We start from the raw sequence: 18,946 nt of genomic DNA on the forward strand, positions 1-18,946 counted from the left end.
ACACACACACACACACACACACACACACACACACACACACACACACACACACAAGCTAGTAAAGCCTGAGATGTCGGTAATGATAATTTGGCTGGTTAGGTTATGGAACAGTAAAAAGCCACAAAACTTCACCTCCAATTGATGTTCATCACACGATGTTCCTGCTATGATGTCTCCTGAAAACTTTGTTCTCCTGAATATATAACGTTCTGTTTACAAAATGTGCAGCTTTGAGGGGTGAAAGGTCAAAAGAATCTAACATTAGAGAGAGGGGGTGGTTAGGATTGGGCTAGACCATTCTGGATGGGGGCGTGGCAAGAGCAACGATGTATTTTTCTTATTCGTTTATTGTTTATCTATGGAAAAATTGCCATAAGTTACAATTGTAGGGCTAACACATCCTCGGTACCACTTTTCAGTAGATACCCTTTACTTTGTTATTTTACGGCCATTTGTACATCACGGGAAAAGCTTTTAACCATGTTGGAAGAGACTAAAAATCTATTATGTATTATATCTTAAAGTTTGAAGCATGAAGCAATTGCTGTATGTGATGTTTCATACAATGCGTAATAAAAAAAATGAGCCAGCCAAAGACATGTTTCATTCTAACAGTTAAGTCCTTTTTATTGTTTGTGTCCTAAAGCGAATCTAGTTGCTAATGCCTTGTAAGACAATGAAGAATTTCGGAAAAGTACGTAAATTTCTATCTGAACAAAGTGTTCATCTCTTAGATAGAGATCTACAATTCGCGAGTCTTGCCTTTCATAACGACGTACTCGCCTTCACACCTTCCGGGGTGTTTCTTATTCCTTCTCCGGTTCCCAACCAAACGTGCGCGCAACGGGCCATCCAAATATGTCGTTCGCTTCACTCTTAAACGGTAACAAAATGTTTCATCTATAGGAAATTCTGCATTCCATTTAGACGCGGGCACTACAATTCGTTTCTTTTTTCTTATATCTGAACAATGCTTGCTAACTTGTGTGTTTAGTTGCTTGTAATACTTAACTTCGGCGAAAAACGCAGGACCTTCTAAATCTATCTGTTTCCATAACGACTTGTTAAAGAATTCGTAAAGCATGTGATCAACTTTGCTAAACTCTTTAAAATTTGCACGTTCTTTCTCGGTAGGTTTGTAATTCTTGTAGGAATAGGACGCCCGTTTCTTGGGCGTCTTGTCGTAAAGAATATCCTTCATTTGCCAACACATCCGCCTTCGTAAAAGCACTAGAGATTCGTCGAAGTGTTCTAGGATCATGACCAACGTAAGTTCTCGCTCCAAATCTGCAAGAAACCTTTCAGCTTTCTCCAAGTCGTCCGCCCACTCCAAGCTATAGCCTAAGTCGAATGCCTGGAAATTTCTCGTTCTTTCGAAAGTGATTTCGCAACTTTTGAAGCCCTGAACATATCTATGCTCGAAAGGGTTCCATAGAAACGGTTGAAGGGGACTTGTGATGCCAGGCTGTTTCCACTTCTTCTGAACCACTTTTCCGATGAGATGCCAATAATTAAAACCCGACTTGAGATGACTTAACGGTTCTCGAATCACCTGCAAAGACAATTTTGAAGGTAAATGTCATTTCCTAAAAATATGTCCTTTTTATAACGACGAAATGAAAAGATTAATGATAACATGTAAAATCAAAACAACATCATTTAATTTGGAACAAGTAGAGATATATTCAACGTACTTCTATCATGTCCTGATCTCTATATCTGTCTACCTACGCCAATATATATATAATGCTATGCAAAAGGAAACCGTGTCACAACAATGTGAAACGTATTTTACCATTATATAATGCACGTGTATTGAGTAATGATGTTAGATTAGTATACTAGTATAGATAGATTGCAGTTGTTAATACTGTAAATGCAGTAATGTTCGCGGTGGGTTTTTTGTTCGTGGTTTTCGCGGCGACCGTTTCACCGCGAACTTCAAAACCACAGCGAACATTTTTTGTCCACTACTATAGCAGTATGTAACTATAGCGTTGCCGCGAACTTAAAAAACCGCGAACACTCCCTTTTCCCCTTAGCGCGAAATCAAAACCACGCGAACTTAAAATGCACTTACAATCAATGTCATTTGCCATACATTGTACCTAATCTCCAAAGAGATCTAACGGTGGCAAAGACCTATCCAACTGTTCCCTTGGATGGCTATGATATTACTCCTTTTGCCAGTTGGATACGGTCTTTGCCACCATTAGATCTGCTTGGAGGTAGATCTGCTTGGAGATTACCGTAGTGTACCTGATACAATTTGTTGTGCAATAAACTTTGACCAATCACCGTTATGTAAGCAGTGTCAGACGGAAACTTGGAGTCCATCCAGGTTCTGTTATACCTCGCGTGATGCACGATGGCGTTGTACTTTCCGTTCTTGGATTTAAGGTACATCCGTGGGTCCGGAGAAGTAGGCCAACCTAAAGAACACTTCCTACAGGTAGGTTCCATGACAATGAGTTTGTGGTATAACGCATACCGTTGTAAGATGTTGGTGATACTTGAAGAACCCGTTTTGTGCGTTTTTATGAAAATAAAGTTCTTCCGAGGTTTACAATCCCTTGGAGTTTCATCAACTTGGCCCATTTCGGGCGATTTGTGTAGAGTTACGGCCTGTGCATCACTGTCCCCTAGCGTCTGTTGAGATATTGCAGTTTCCGATATTGCCATTGGATCTGCCATATTGTTTCCGTAGAACAGAATAGATATGATCACTAAAACTGTAGCAAAACCTGTACCCAAAACGAAGGATCGCAGCAAGCCTCTCTCTGCTAGAAACATTGTAGATCATTTGGTTCCGGTCTTTTGTTCGTTCCTGACGAATGAAGGTCTCTCTTCAAGAAACCTATTCAACGCAAAATTAGACATTTTAGAATAAATATCAACAAAACAGACTGCTTTGAAAAGCATACTCCATACATAAATGAAAAAAGGGTACGTCTAAACGAGTACATCAATTTGTATACTAGTAAGTGTCACGTGTCTATCATTTTTACGTCACTGTTTTCTCAAAACAATTCGTCTGATTCCACTCAATGCGTCACAGTTGGTCACAAAAAACGTAACAATGTTTTTTGTAAACGTGAAAAGTTCTTGCAGTTACAGACCACACTTTACGGTAGACCACATCTTTAACATAAAATATTACGTAGACATGGGTGGACACCTTTTGAGTGACGCCAGGCTTGAGTAGCTGACGAAAGAAGCGATATACTTGGTTTAGGTTACACCTTGTTGCTGCAGATACAGAAAAAAAATTGTACGGTAGACCATACCTTTAACATTTAAGTAGACATGGGTGGCAGCAGCAGAAAAAGTGGACTACTAGAAATAGGTGGACACCTTTTGAGTGACACCAGACTTGAGTTGTTGCGGCAAGAAACGATATCGTCTTTAACGTTACTGCAGGTCTAGCCAAGTCTTGTGAACTACTTTGTTGTTCTGTTGTGTTCTGAGAGTCGTTGTTGTCGAAACTTGTTCGACCGGTGTGATGTCCTCGAAAAGCGTGACGTCATCTTTAATTTGGGTTGGCGTCCATAACACGTATATTCTTTTACACCAACGCACTTTCAAACAGTGCATTTAAGTTCGCAGTGGTTTGAAGTTCGCGATTTTTGTGATAACGTCTTCACAGCGAACCTAAAACCAACGCGAAAATGCTTCTTCTGTCTTTTACTGGCAATTTGTGCAGAACTGTTTACAACACATCCACGTATCCAAAACCCCGTGGGAAGGCCTGGTGGAGGCTAGACGTTTTGTTTGTATGCTGAGCCTAGCGGTGTGCCTTTTTATCGTACAGTGAAATGCTTACCACTGTACACAACGCCACATCTATGGATCGGTAGTTCGGTTCCGTTTCAATGGCAAGATTGGAGTTGTTAAGTTCGATTTGTTTCGGCGCCCACCCGTCCCAGTCTCTTCTTACTAGTTAGTGAAGGTGTTTTTTTTTCTATAGATCGAACAGATAAAAACTAAAAGTGCCCTTCTGTATGAAACGCCTCAAAAAGATCGGTACACCAAGCCCCTTGTCTTGAATCCTTGGTTGGTCCCCATTCTTCCCAGCCCCCTGTACCAAGCGCAGGTGTTCCATAGCCCTTTAGCGGTGTGCTTTTTCTATGGATCGAACAGATAAAAACTAAACGTACAATACTGTACAAACGCCTCAAAAAGATCTGGCAATATCCCGCTTGAATCGTTGGTTGGGTTTCCTTTCAATGGCAAGGTTAAGGTCGTTTAACAAAAGCTCAAATTTTCCCACCCGTCCAAGCCTCTTGTCCCCAGTGCAGGTGTTCCCCTGTAACTGTTTCACGTCTGACCACAATTGTACAAAAGATAAACAAATAAACAAAAGCCTTGCCTCAATGTTTGTAGTGCGAACAGAAGGTACATACAACAACAAAGGGAATGGCTACACACTGCAAACATGACCTTGCGCGCCAGGGGGCCGCTATTCAACGTTTTGTTCTTTGACCATGGACTTCTGTATAATACCCTTGGTTTGACTAGAGAGCCGAACGCACTGGTATCAACTTGTCATGAATAACCTTGACTGACATTATTCAGGATTTCTAGTAAGTCCAAAAAAACGGTAGCCTGGAGTCCAGCCTTCTTAGCTTTCGTCCGCTACCCTCCTCGGAGCTCGGGTAGCGGACGAAATCAGAAGACTGGACTCCAAGCTAAAAAAAACGAAAGATTCATATGCTGTGTAGTTAATTACACAGCAAAAATACAGAACCAGCAAAACAAGAAGTCGCAGGAAAACGTAGTTGACAACAAAAGTTACCAAGTTCTCCAAAGTCACAACAATAGTTTTGCCAAAGAAGATAAAGAAGAAAATATTCTCCAGTTATTGCGATATCCCCTTTCCTTTTCGTAATGGTAAAACGCTACCAGTGGACTGGTGGATTTGCACAAATGTGTGGCCCAAGGGCTATAGAAACGGAGATGGGCACCACCATATATGCTATACACATAAAAGGGAGGGAAAGATTCTAAATTGTAGTTCCCCGCCCTTTTCCTTCGTCGAAATGTCACAGACCTTTTAATCCATTAGTGCTGCTGTGGCTTACGCCTCAACGCACTTGAACTCCAGTGACTTTTCAAGTTCATCGCTCTAAATTCGACCTATCGAGTTGCGAAGTAACACGACACCTTGACTTTGCGTGAGCACACGGCTGGCAACAATGGGTCGGTAGGGATTAGTGGATTTTATTTGTTGATGCAAACGTTGTGCATAAACATATCTTATTCGGACAGGTGTAACCGTATGTGCTTTTCTAACCTTTGAGACAAACGGGCAAGTTGCCAAGGCAAGTCAAGTACTTGACATTTGTCCTTGAAAAAAGAGACAATAGACACTGAATTCCTTGGAAAACGTGATCCTTCTGTTGATGTCTTCTTTATGACTAAGAAAAACATGGGTTTCAAGTCTTTTGTAAGATTTCTTCGAACTGCCACTTGCGCTTCTTTTCAGCAAAAGACAGGTGGCGCATGTCTAACGCGGAGTGCTATTCAAGCCGTATCACTAGAAAATCCTTCCGCTGGAACCTTAAGTACAAAATTACCCATTTTACTCAAACTTGGAATTCTTACGGAATAAACACAACTATATCTTTTGAGAAAAGTTTTGAAAATCATCAAAATACAATTGTAACACAAGAAATATTCCGAAATAACAGGATTTTAAGCTGAGGACTATTTTTCCATGCTAATAAGCAAATAAGCCCCGCCCAGCTGAGGTCATTCCGGTCAAGTCAGTACAAGGATTCGAACAGACGACAAAAGTCACAGTTTTTCTCGTGGGTTTTCTCCTCAAAACTGTGGATTTTCATTCAAACTTGGACATCAGTTGGTTGTGAACAACGTATAAGACTACAGACAACACGTATAGGTGAGTGTTTTGGTTATTTATGGGAGAAAAGGGGGAGTTTTTGACGGTTTGACGTGTTTCGTTATGGGTGCGGGTGTACAAAGTGTGATGTACCCTGGTGAGTATGACTAATTCGAGGGGAGGGGGAACTCGACCGGTCTTTGTAACTTTCTTCGGCTTTTTCTTCAACTTTTTCTTCAACTTTGCTAATAATTTGACGATCAATGCTAGCTGTCTATGTGTGTTTGTTAAGTTATCACCAAGGGTTAGTCATGTTAAGTTCGTGTTGTGGAAATCTACACCGAGACTACTATGTTTAGGCCGGTGTAACGTTACTCCGTGAAAAAAGTATTTCCTGCCTTTTTCTAGGAAGAAAATAAGTAAAAGAAGGAAAAAGACAACAGTCAATTGTTATCACTGCTTTCATGATGTAATGATGACGTTGTCTAGCATGAATTTGCAAAAAAAGGCAAACTTTAGATTTTAAGACAATTCCTTTTTTTCCTGCTTTCACGTTATACAATCGGGGTCCTGGTTTCTTGTCTTGGACTACAGTATTATTTATATACACTTGCAAGACATTTCTCAAGTCAAGATCGTCGTGTTATTTAAAGATGCCGGTGGTCTGTTTAAGTTTTCTTAGGGCATTAGTCACAGTATGATCTCATCAACTGGGTTTGTTTTGTTTACATTCCTGATCCAAAACACTTGGAGTTGGACTTCCCTTTTTCTGAATCCGAGTCAGACTTTTTACTTTTCACAACAAAAGCAACTTCCCCTTTTTAAACACAATGTATGAATGTACATGTATTGCTTAAACATAAGTAAGTTTTAAAAGGTAAAGTAACAATGTTGTAGTCTACTCTCTATATATACTTTGCTATAATATAAGTGACACTAGAACAATAAGAAAGTTACAAAATAATGTAAAACCTGACATGAACATCTGGTAAACTCATTCCCTTTAAATAGTGAGACTGAATCATGTGTTGTTGTTATTTTACGAATGCAACCTTCTATAGTAGTCATAGAATTCAGATAGAACTTTGCAATTATGGTAGACATTCGACCATGAATTATTCCATTAACGTTGTACAGCAATGGATCATTCTTTATGTAGCTATAAATTAAAAACTTTATGTAGTGTGGAATTCACGCCAGATGGAAAACCAATTTGCTCTGTAGGGGGATGGAATTTGAAAATGTTTTCCTATTTTGATTGAATTGAGAGGCACATGATTTCTTTACATGGAGTTAGTTACGACATTCATAATTATTGTATCTACCAATGGGCATTTATTATTCTTTTTATGTAGCAGTAGCTTATAAATTAATCTTTATGTAGCAAGAATTTCAACCAGATGGAAAACTTTTGGTCAAAATTGTCATGTAATTTGTTCTCCTTTTTTGTATGAAGACTTTTGTAACAAGACACCTAAATTCTGTACTTACATTTCAGATTATTGTACCTACCAAGGACATTATAATGTCCTTGTACCTACCTATAGGCATAAATTGTTCTTTTTATGTAGCCATCAATTATACCTTTATGTAGCTGGAATTCCAACAGAAGGAAAACCTATTTGTCCTGTAGTGGGTAGTCGTTTAAAATGGTTGTCCCTTTTTTTACAAAAATGAAATAACAACACATCTAATTTCTATACATTTAGTTATGGTTGTAATCATTGTACCAAAAGTTTCTTTGTTATATAGCTAATAAATCATACGTTTATGTAGCTGGAATTCAAGCCAGGAGGAAAACCTATTTGTCCTGTTGGGAACCAGGAATTCCCCAAGCTGCAAAGTGAACTCCTGTTCACCAGATGTGCATGGAACTGGAGATTTCCTGTTGGAAAGAATAAAGCCAATTGTGCATTCATGGGTAAAAAGCAAGGTAAAGGGGTCGGACATCCACAAGGTCTTCCTAGGGGGGTAAGAGATCGTAAAATCTGGCAAAAAAAGGCAATAGTTGTCCAGGAGAGTTAACCTGAGTGTCATCCTGTTTAGTTACAGGCTCTGCCTTGACAGAAGTCAGTCCACGGCAACATCTCCCTCCCCTAGCGCCAGCAAATGAAACCCTATGGTAGCCAAACTTCCCTGGCAAACATTCTTCCTATAGCGTATATCTGGTAGAGACTAGGTTGAATCTCAGACATGAGGAGGAAGCTTAATGCTTTTTTGGTTAGCTAGTAATGTAATGCGGCTTTGTTACAGCTCACATTTTTTGGCCAAGCACACCAGGTCTCCCCTACTCTTCTCGATATGTGTGTTGGGTTCTTTTAGAGGTTTCTTCTTCTTCTTGGGTACTTCCAAGCCCAATTTACATCAGATTAATGGCAGTTTGGCACCCTCAACTCTCAAGCTCTCGAAATCTGTATGTAATCTCCAAGGAGTCCAAGCAGAAACCTGGTTGGCTCAAAAAGCAACCAATTAATTAAGTGTAAATGCATTGCCTCAAGCACAATAAGAGATGACAATACACATGTTCTGCAAGACAATGTGAAGTGGTTCATAACGACTTTATTTTCACATTTCAGATGCATGCCATTGTTTAAACAAGCAGCAGGGAAGGGGGAGGGGCAACAATTCCACAGTAATCAACAAAAACAAAGAGAGAGGAGGGGCATTTTCTAACTGATTTAGTGATGGCATTTGTTGATATATTAGTCTAAACAATACTCAAAGCAAAAATGAATGGTATTTTCTTGTAGACTGTAAATTGAATCTACACAAATCAAATATTCTTTTTACTTCCAGGGCTTCATATATTTGCAGAGACAGTACATGTATGTAAAGCCTATAGGCACAGGGGGCTTAGAAACTGAGCCAAACAGAATCTGATAAGATCGCAACAAAACAAACAACTAGAAGCTGAATTCCTCTCTCTAGAAAAGTGTCACACAGTTGGCAAGTTGTACAAGCTCTGCAATGTAAGTGATTTATTGGATAAAAATATATCAAACTCTTTTGAAACGGGTAGCTCTCCTAAACACAGAACTGGAAGCTGACAAAATATCATATGTACAATTGTATCTCAAGGGACACAGGGATTGAGTTGGAGGACTTGGGAGCAGCCATGTCAGACAGACTGATGTGGGCCTCGGTTGTACAAGGGCTCGCCCCGTCCTCTGCTGCAGAGGTCGACGGATGATGATGATGATGATGATGTACAATTGTAGCTGACAAAATATCATATGTACAATTGTAACCATATGCCTGGATGCCAGACCCCCAGTCTCTATAATATCTATCACACCATAGATATTTTAGAGATTGGGAATCTGGCATCCAGACTATTGTAACCATAACCCCTTCGAATAGAATGTACAGACAGGTAGCGGTCATTCAGAATTTTAAAGAAGGGACCGTGATTCGAACCCCATATTTTTTTATCCAGAGGCAAGATGCACGCCACAAGATCACAGCATGTTGATGTAGACTACCATGACTCTGTCACAGTACAGTATTTCTTTCCCCACACTAATCCAGAGAATTCTGTGGGATGGTACCTCAGTTTATTTGTCCAGAGAACTGATACTCTTCCAGCAGGTTGGACATATTTCTGCACCCAGTCAGACCAAGTTAAGATAAACTGTTCTCCAAGCAGAGGTTTCGATCGGGGGTAAGTAGTTGCATGATTTCTTATGGATGACTCCCTCCACCCTCCACAGCCGTAAGACATTGCGGCTATTACTACCCCTCCCCCCATAAACCTCTGCTTGCAGAATAAAGAAGAAACAGATAGGATTTGGAAACAAACCAACACCCAGCCAGCTATTTGGAGCTATAGTATAGCTATAGCCTAGTCTCGCAGTGAGTCACTGTGCACATTTGTGTGTTCTTCACATGACCAGTAGGATTTTATTTAGTCTCCCAAATAAAAAAAGGAAACAACAGTCTCAGCCATTCAAAACATGCAAGCTTCAAAATATGGTGGCTCCTTGGCCAAAACAAGACCAGAAATATCTAGAACATTTCATATAGCAATAACATGGAAGAAAAGCTTTAGGGTCTTGTTTTAAAGTGTTGTTTATATTTGTGAATATCAAGGCATAACACGCCATCCCCAAAACATGGGAGCTTCAGAATATGGTGGCTCTTTCAGTCTTTCGCCAAAACAAGACCAGAAATATCCAGAACATTTCATATAGCAATAACATGGAAGAACCACTTTAGGGTCTTGTTGTTTATGATTATGAATTTCAAGGCATAACAGGTCTGATACCTACAAAAAATGTATGGATCCATTACAACAATACAAGTGGAACAAATTAGTAAATGGCCATTTTCCTAGAGTGTGCCCCCTGTATGACAGATACCACCCATGCTATAAATACTAACAGCACTGGCAGATGAGAATCCATGGATGGATGGGGCAGAAAGTAGGACAAGCCTTATGCCTTTATGGTGATGGTAATTGGAAGAGGGCTATGAATGTATTATTTTAAGTTAGAGTCCCATACTGTAAGATGTGTGCTATATATAAAATTTAGTATACCCAGTTTCTATACAGGAGCATCTATCGATCTATCTTTTACCCAGTACCGTCATTCTATGTCTTATGGCGTGTTAACTGTAAGGGATCTATGAATATTACATGTATAATCAAAGCCCAATGCTGGAAGGAGTGTATTGTATCCAATTTCTGGACAGAAGTGTTGATTGTCTCCCACTTATATCCACACAAAATTTATCTTTCACTTCCGAAATATGCATCAAATATACCAGGTAGTAAAGGCAAGGGAAAAGCCCTAATAATAATAGTGGGGCGATATCAGTTATTAGAGCCCCTTGTTGAAAAAAGTGTGCTGTATCAAATTTCTGCATGCTATTAGTTTAAAAATCAATATACTGTATATATACATATATACTGTATATATTTCATGAACTTGTCACAACCTGATGATGATGATATATTTGGCTTATCCAACAAAGTTGGTTACTTTTCATAAAGATGATAAAGCAATTACTTTTTCTCTCAGCCCCTGACTTTGTCTGAACCTTTTTGCTTGCTTTACTTCTAAATTGAAATATCGGCGAGCCAAGCTGTAAATAAAGCGGTGTGACCCAAATCCACTCGTACAATATCACTTACTTTTCTGACATACCACAAGGTGAATTGTGAAACAATGGTTGTTAGATTTGCATGCGAAAAACGGATAGGATTACTCAATTTAGACCAACCTGCCCATCCGAGAAATTAGCCTTTCAATGATAAGAGTGTTGCTGGTGAAAAGACGTCAGTCAAACCTTTGTTTTTCCAGTTCTAGATTTCAGTTTCACTGTAGGTCTATGGGCACTATGTAAGTCTATTGTTTTCAAAATAAATAAATAAAATCATAATGTCATATATTATTATTACGTTTGATGCCTGAGGCTAATGCCTAAAGCTCCCCCACACATGAGAATGTACGTCACTATAAAAAATGTTGAACGAAAAGTAGTTATATCCTTCTAAAGTGTAATATGTGGGGTATTTGCGGTCTATCTTATGGAGTCTATCGATGGAATGCAATTTACAAATGTACAATTTCGGTACAGTATTTGTAAACAGAATGTTCCACTGCACTTGTCCTGGTGAGTTGAGAAACACTACCCAACCCCTCGCACATAAAACCAGCCATTATAGAAAACCAATACCGAACTTCAGCACAGAACAATGCAACCGTAAACATGTTACAGTGTATTTTACGGGTAAGGCTAAAATCAATAAGCATGAAGTACAATTAACCTGTATTGCAGTATCGATTCATGCTGTACATAAAGGGAGATGGCTACACGCAGAAATTGTGTGGAATTTATCATCATCAAAATACACATATTGAAAGAAGCATTACGCTTTGTCTCGTGATTCAAGCACTACACTCCGAGTTTGCTTTACTGGATTGCTTTTTATAGTAAAAGTATACAAGTAATTTCTGTACTTTTTCTATACATTAATACATTGTTTCATGTTCAGTTGCCATTGTTAGCCCTCGAGCAAGAAGTTGCAAATAAAACTCTTCACAGCTGTATAGCAAGGTTACCCAATGCTCAGCCCTGTCTGAGAAAGTTTTATGGTTGACAGTGTTTTCCCAGACAAGTAAATTGAGTGCAGTAGTGAGACTTCCCCTCTGCTATGTAACCAGTTATTCTGGTCTGTGTAAACACTGGACACTTCCTATAATTTGGTGCTCATTCTTCCCTGTCCCCATGGAGGTCTTCTTGTCAGAAAAGGCCCACAGGGAAGATACTGATACCAAATGAGTGAGATTCTAAAATGTCTTTATAAAGATGCAAAGAGCTGTTATTGTTGTTAGAGAAGAGCTCTGTATCATATACGTCATACGAGAGGATTATGTAAATTCTTAGTACAGTTGTGGATGTGTTGGCATAATTCAGCTGTCTTGTGGTTTGATGAGGTTGTTGAAAAATACATTCTTGTCCCTGGTCTGACCAAGGATATAATGTCCTTGGTTCTGACATAGCCTTGGTGAGAATTGTTTGGCAAAACAGAATCCAACATTTAAGATTGCACCTTCAGGCTTCTTTGCTTTCATATGTCATATAAAAAGTTGTAATGCTTCTATATTTTGGCATTTTTAGATCTATTATAACATATTTCCTTTAAATCAAATAACATTTGAGAGTCTTTACAGAATCGGTATAGATTTAGAAGTGAGGCTGTCAAAACCAAGCTGTAGAGAATACATACCTGTACATGTAGCCCAGTAGGATTCCATACCCCACAGGCCTGGCATAGGAGTATTTTACAAGCCCACTCCCCCTTTTTCTGACAGCGGATCGATCGTTCTGATTATAGCTTGCTGCACAGTTTGGTGAACAGACTACAACATACATGTTGTTGTGAGCAGGGTGGATCTCTAATTACATGGCATCCTGTCAGGTTTGGCACCGCATGGCTAGTATTTGAGCTTACAAAGATAGGAATCACTCAATCAACCAACAGGGTGTCATGGTACTGAGTAATCTTTGATACATTGTAGCAAACAGTGTTCGGCAAGGTAAGAACTGTAGAGTTAGAACTACTTCTAGTCTGGGCCGTATCTCCAAGCAGATACTGTAAATGCAGAAATGTCCGCGTTTGTTTTATCATGTTCCTGGTTTTCGCGGCAATCATTTTACCGCAAACTTAAAACCACCGCGAACATTTTGGTCCAATACTGTAGCAGTATGTGACTATAGCGCTGCCGCAAACTTGCAATCACCGCGAACACCCCATTTTTGCCTAGCGCAAAACGTACCGATGGTGATGCAAAGGGCTCTAAAGCAGTCCAACTGGCCACCCAGTGTATTGGTCCTCTGAAGTCTTCTTTTTACTAATTTTAGGCAGTTTTGACCATATAAAGCATACCGTAGATGCAATGTATAATGCCTAGTCACATCTTGATCTTCTTGATCTTGATCAGATACTAAGCAATACCCCTCTGTTGGAGTAAAGCGCTTATACAATGTAGCAAGCTATTTTTTTCACTCTCAAACCGAAGTTACAATCATCAGATCTTAAAAGCCGTAAAAACAAGTTAGATTGGGCCTAACGACTTTTCCGCACATGACCTGCATTTAACTTCAACATGAATGAACTGCAGACCAAAGCCCCGAATTTCTGTGCCAAGTCAAGAACACTCCCTAACCCTCTAGACGTCTCAAGTGTTGGTCGAACCACGCAAGCCGTTCAAGTTGACTGGTGAAACATGTGACTGGATTCACTTGAAAGGGAAGTATAACCTACAAGTCAAGTGGTTTACGTCATTAGACTCGTTTTACAGCCTTTGTGCTGTGGTGTTGTGTTTGTAACAAGGTCGGTTACTATGTTGGGAGTGTTGGCGGCTAAACATAGAGGGTAGGTCATAATTTGATAGCTGAATGTATTGTGGGGTATTTGGAATAGGGTTTCTCGAGTATCTAACAAGACTATTAGAGTCAAGTTTATAAATTCTTGGTGTTTTGTGAGGTTTACTTCAAAGTTGATTCAAAGCAGGGTTCCTAATTGTTAGGGCTTAAGATCTTTAAGCTCAAGGCAGTCAAGACCCTCGCTAAGGAAGGTAGCTGAGAAAATGCCAAGACGTTGGTCACGTAAAAGGCTTACATTTAATTTGGTATCCAAACCTATAGCTACAGTAGAGTCTCTGTCTTCCTCACCACAAAGTATGAAAGAGACAGTAGCAAGAATGCAGTAGGATAGCTTTGGAAACCCGGCCATTGTACCTACCTTCCTACCTCATCATTTGACCTACAGGTCATTGGGGAGAGTCCCTTGACCTCCAGGTCGTTAGGGGAAAATCTACACATGTACTGTGATGTAGACATTGTACATTTGCTTTTGTACTGTTGTAGGTTGTGTAATAAGACCCTTAATTTTCCGGTGGACAAGTTAATTTTCTGTTTTATACATCATTCAAAGTTGGAACATTTTTTCTATCGTCTTCTACTAACTTAGCTTCCACTGTTTGCCTGTATTAGTTCTCTAATTTATTGTTGTCTCATTGCTTTGACTGTTTGGTGATACATGTACATGTACTGGCATCCTTATGACAATTCTACATCCAAAACTTACAAGTGTCTTGGGGCCAGTTTACACGAGGCACTTACGACGAGTGTCTCAGGACAAATGAAGTCTGTTTACACGGGTAAAAAATCTGTCCTGCGACACTTGTCCTAGATTTGTCCTAGGATGCTCGTCGGAAGTGCCTCGTGTAAACCGGCCCTTGGTTCCATAGGAATCCATACTCTTTCTAGTTGTCTGTCTTTGTGTATAGACCCCATACTGTACTTCCAAGAAGGAAGGAAGGACAGCTTTTGTTGTCTTTGCCACAGATAACACAGTTTGCGCACCTGCACCAATTTAGTTCTAACGACTTTATTGGGGCCTAATTTGTTTGTCTACCCTGTTGTTAGGACCTAATTGCCCTGTTGTAAGCACAAGAACGACTCATGACTACAGGGAAGACCACAAGGAAACTTGAAATGTGTCGCTGTGGTTTTATTTCTGCCGTTTTCGCAATGATCTCTCTAGCAGTGTACTAGCACAACAGATATCAGGGCTGGAACGTCATTTTTGGAAACTAGGTGCACAGAAAGAATTTTGGATGCACCACATGAAATAAAGCTGGATGTCAGCAAAACATGTTGAAGTTTAACGCTCAATTCTATCGCTAACTTCAAAATTTGAAATAAGCAATGCATCAAACATTGTATGTAACAAAGGTTAAATTACTTTTTCAGATACTCGAATTTCAAGAATGTTTTGTATGCCAGTGTATGATATTAATAGTACCTTTACCCTATAGCCTACAAAAATATCTCGGTGCACTAGTGCATCCACAGTCAAAAATTAGGTGCACAGCTCCAATTTTGGGTGCACACAGGTGCACATGCACCCACTATTTCGAGCCCTGCTGAGTATTATACTACTGTAGTACAGACTTGTTTCAACTGCAAAGTGCAAATGTAAAACACTGCAAAAATCTCCTTTCCCCTTCTGTCACGAAATTAAGTTAGTACCAATTTACTTCTTCACTTGTCTTGGGGCCAGACATTCTTGGATGTATGCATTATTGATAAGTGGTTATAAGATAAGGTTGTCTTTTTTATTGGGTTACAGGTAGAGGAATTTAATTACTAACGGATAAGAGAAAGAGCTAAAAGTTTTAAACTTTTATTTGCCAAGTGCAATGTGTTCTGGGTTGCATAAACTAGGTGCAGAGTGCCCTAGGTACACAGTTCAGCAAATATCAAGGCAGTGCAGTCTGCTCTCACCTTCTAGGTCTAACTCTAAGTACAATATATTTTCTCGGATGCGGAAATGGATATGACGAAAACCGTGAATAACAAACCGCCACGAATTTGAAAATGCATTTCCAGTAACTCCTTGCCAATTGTCATGTGTAATACCTCTATGTGACGTAGTTACATGTGTGTATTCGCGAAAGAAAAACATCAGAGACCTTTTTCTTTAAAATGACACATGGGTGTTAAGAAAGAACCCCTTGACAGAGTGACATCATTGAGTAACAAGACTTTTCGTACGCAACTAAGTGTTTTATTCAACCAACGTTTCGGTGACCGTCTGTCACCTTCCTCAGGCCAGTTCTAGATCAGACTGGTTCACTTTGCACTGTGTCGCTGCTGACATATGACATCATGTTTCAAACATCGCCCGTGGCAACTGTCGTACTTTGACCCCCATAAAACTGGTCACTTTGACCTATATCAACGCCCATGTATGCTTTTGTATCAAACTTTTCTGTTCTAATATTGCACTTAACTCCTGAAATAGGCTTCTACACATGTACATAGCTATGAATTATCAAGTCAAAACTACAGATATCCTTCAGAATCAGATATGAAAAGTGAAAGCAAACAGGTTTTTGGTGCGGCAGTGAATCAAACGTTAATCAAAGTGACTGTTGCACGTTGTGTTCACGTGGTGTGTGCATGCGAGGTCGTCTGCCAGCTGATTTGTTCTCGTTGTTTACACATGTCAAATTTTGCAGACTGGAGTGGTCTGATGTCATGATATTGTACCATAGATTAGGGTCACGGTGACCAAGCATGGGCATGTTCTCTGCATGTTCTGTCAAACTGTAAGGTTGGATTTTGTTGAAAAGTTGTGCTGTCAAATTCTGGGGCTGGATTTATTCATGTTTTGGGGAAGGAGTTCAGAATAGATTGTGGCATTGCGCATTTAAAATTGAAGGTAAGGAATATCAGTAATAACGATTTTTAGCATGGTTATGTTCACAAGTTGTTCTGTCAAACTCTAAGGCTGGATTTTTTCAATATTTTTGAGGAGGAGAACAGAAAAAACGATTTTTAGCATGGTTATGTTCACAAGTTGTTCTGTCAAACTCTAAGGCTGGATTTTTTCAATATTTTTGAGGAGGAGAACAGAAAAAAACGATTTTTAGCATGGTTATGTTCACAAGTTGTTCTGTCAAACTCTAAGGCTGGATTTTTTCAATATTTTTGAGGAGGAGAACAGAAAAAACGATTTTTAGCATGGTTATGTTCACAAGTTGTTCTGTCAAACTCTAACTTAGTCTAAGGCTGGATTTTTTCAATGTTTTTGAGAAGGAGTACAGAAAAAACGGTGGCATTGCACATTTAGAATTCAGGGTAAGTTATGGTTACATGATTTTTAGTATCGTCATGTCCACAAGTTGGGCTGCCAAATTCTAAGGTCGGATTTTGTTCAATGTTTTGGGGAAGAAAGAGTACGGAAAAGATTGTGGCGTTGCAGGGGTACAATTCAAGGTAAGAAATTGATAATACTAGTGCAATCATGTTTACAAGGTGGTTGAGGCTGATTTTTTAAACATTTTGTGAAGATGGACTCCATAAAAGATTGGCATTGTATATTTAGAATTGAAGGTAAGAAATGTTATTAAGTGTTTTGTCTATTTTGAGGGAGGGAGTTACGCACTGTGTCCAAACAAGCAAAATTGGAATTTTACATTCTGATAGATTCTATGTGGATTGTCTCAATTGCTCCATTTTTAGGGGTATTGCAACCTTGAAATGGGGTGTTTGTTTTGAGAGAGGGAGTTACATACCAGTGACCAACGCCTTACAACCTTTTAATTGTTTCCAAACAATTGAAAGTCTTTCAAAGTTTCATTGTGACATTTAGAGTTTTCTGTGCTTTTGTGTACCACAACCTTGAAATGGGGTGTTTATTTTGAGAAAGGGACTTGCATATCAGTGCTGAAGGCCTTGCAACCAGTAATTGTTTCCAAACAAGTGAATCTCTCCTCGTGTGACCTGTGCTCACAGAAGAAGTCACCCCTACCATGCCTGGGGGCTGAACTGTCTCAGTTCATGGGAAATGTTGTTTGGGGACAGACAAGGATGAGGTAGCATGGTGGGAAGGGAGGGTGAAGGGGTGTTGGTTCGAATCTACAAGTACAATGTAGGTAAAATTGAATTTGCTATATACTCTAGATACTTTCTTATTACTATTGGTTACATACATTTGCATATCTGATCATTGTTTGCATTTACAGGTAGAATTTAGAGATAGACTTTGATGTGTTCTTTTCTATATTGTCCCTCTTTAGTAGCAAAACGTTTTTTTACAGTAACTGTTTCTTTTTCTATTGTTACAAAGCTTTTACAACAAAAGTTATTCAAGCAACTGGATATGATATAGTGAAATGATAGAACAGGATATCATATTATTATAGATTCAATGAAATATACTAGATGTTATTTTAGCACTGGGCAACCTAGAGTTCTACCCATGTTACAGAGCACATGTACATGTATGTACAGAGTAACTAGTACTGTAACCATGGCTTGGCAAGTATGTCTGACTCCTGATTTATATCCACTGGGACATGTCATTAGCTCAAGGGTGGCATTGCTTAGCACTACATGAAGACAAGGGCACACACTTGAAAGTCTACCACCAGCTTGAGAAATGTCTGAAATGCGCTGAGAGCAATTATGACTTCCCCAGGAAATAGCTTTCAAACACAGGAAATGACATAAATGTTGGCCTTTCAGATCAGTGGCCTTCGGGCTGCTATTATGTTACATATAGGAGCTTGAGACAACTTGCAAGAAAACTGACTTGCACATGTTGTAAACTTGTATAAATATTATTATATATGGACCCTGATATTAGAGGAAATTACCTAGACATATGCCATCTAGTTTGGAGGCCTTGGGATCTCTACAGTTGGAACATAGATGAGCTTGACACAATTTAGAAAGTAAGTTAATAACTTACTAACTTCCACAAGTTGTAAACTTCTGTAAATATCATAATAATTGTATATATCGTATATGTTGAGAAGAACTGACCCAGATACCGTAGGCCAGATCATAGCTATATCTATTATATAGAAAAATACAGGAGCTACACATTGATAACTACTGTAGTGTAAACATGTAAACATAAGTGTTCAAAGGATGGCCTGGAATATGCTAGATCTACATGTCTACTTTCTAGTTCAGTGGCCTTGGGGTGTTTATTATGTAGGTACATACATGTAGAAGAGCTGAAGTATAAGAGTGGCTGACACAGCGTACAAGCAAACTGACTTGCACAAGTTATAAGCT

The 18,946-nt window shown here is 39.3% G+C and overlaps 2 protein-coding genes across 7 annotated transcripts in view; one reads left to right on the top strand and one right to left on the bottom strand.

Moving 5' to 3' along the window:
- Positions 1-601: 601 nt before the first annotated feature.
- LOC136425637 (galactose-3-O-sulfotransferase 2-like) lies at positions 602-3,760 on the bottom strand. 2 transcript variants are annotated; one of them, XM_066414562.1, is made up of 3 exons: positions 3,288-3,760; positions 2,260-2,857; positions 602-1,552 (listed from the first exon to the last, which is right to left on the bottom strand). In XM_066414562.1, the coding sequence occupies exons 2-3, from the start codon at positions 2,791-2,793 to the stop codon at positions 743-745; spliced, it is 1,344 nt and encodes a 447-aa protein (XP_066270659.1). In that variant the 5' UTR covers positions 2,794-2,857; positions 3,288-3,760; the 3' UTR covers positions 602-742. The 2 variants fall into 2 exon arrangements, with proteins under 2 accessions (XP_066270659.1, XP_066270660.1); XM_066414563.1 differs by having other exon boundaries at positions 2,299-2,857; positions 3,288-3,754.
- Positions 3,761-5,731: 1,971 nt separating this feature from the next.
- The window catches only part of LOC136425288 (CDC42 small effector protein 2-like), a 37,887-nt gene continuing 24,672 nt past the window's right edge, over positions 5,732-18,946 (top strand). For 2 of the 5 annotated variants that reach the window (XM_066414125.1, XM_066414126.1), the window contains exon 1: positions 5,732-5,902. The gene's annotated coding sequence lies outside the window, so the exon portion shown is untranslated. The remainder of the gene's footprint in view (positions 5,903-18,946) is intronic. The other 3 variants (XM_066414128.1, XM_066414127.1, XM_066414129.1) reach the window with 2 other exon arrangements.

This window comes from Branchiostoma lanceolatum, chromosome 19 (assembly GCF_035083965.1).
Source record: "Branchiostoma lanceolatum isolate klBraLanc5 chromosome 19, klBraLanc5.hap2, whole genome shotgun sequence".
Classification (NCBI taxonomy): Eukaryota; Metazoa; Chordata; class Leptocardii; order Amphioxiformes; family Branchiostomatidae; genus Branchiostoma; species Branchiostoma lanceolatum.

Excerpts from the sequence above, each read along its gene's own strand:
- LOC136425637 (XM_066414562.1), bottom strand. The coding sequence starts at position 2,793 with ATGTTTCTAGCAGAGAGAGGCTTGCTGCGATCCTTCGTTTTGGGTACA. Across the intron at positions 1,553-2,259 it reads TGCACAACAAATTGTATCAG|GTGATTCGAGAACCGTTAAG; the intron begins GTACACTACGGT and ends TTGTCTTTGCAG.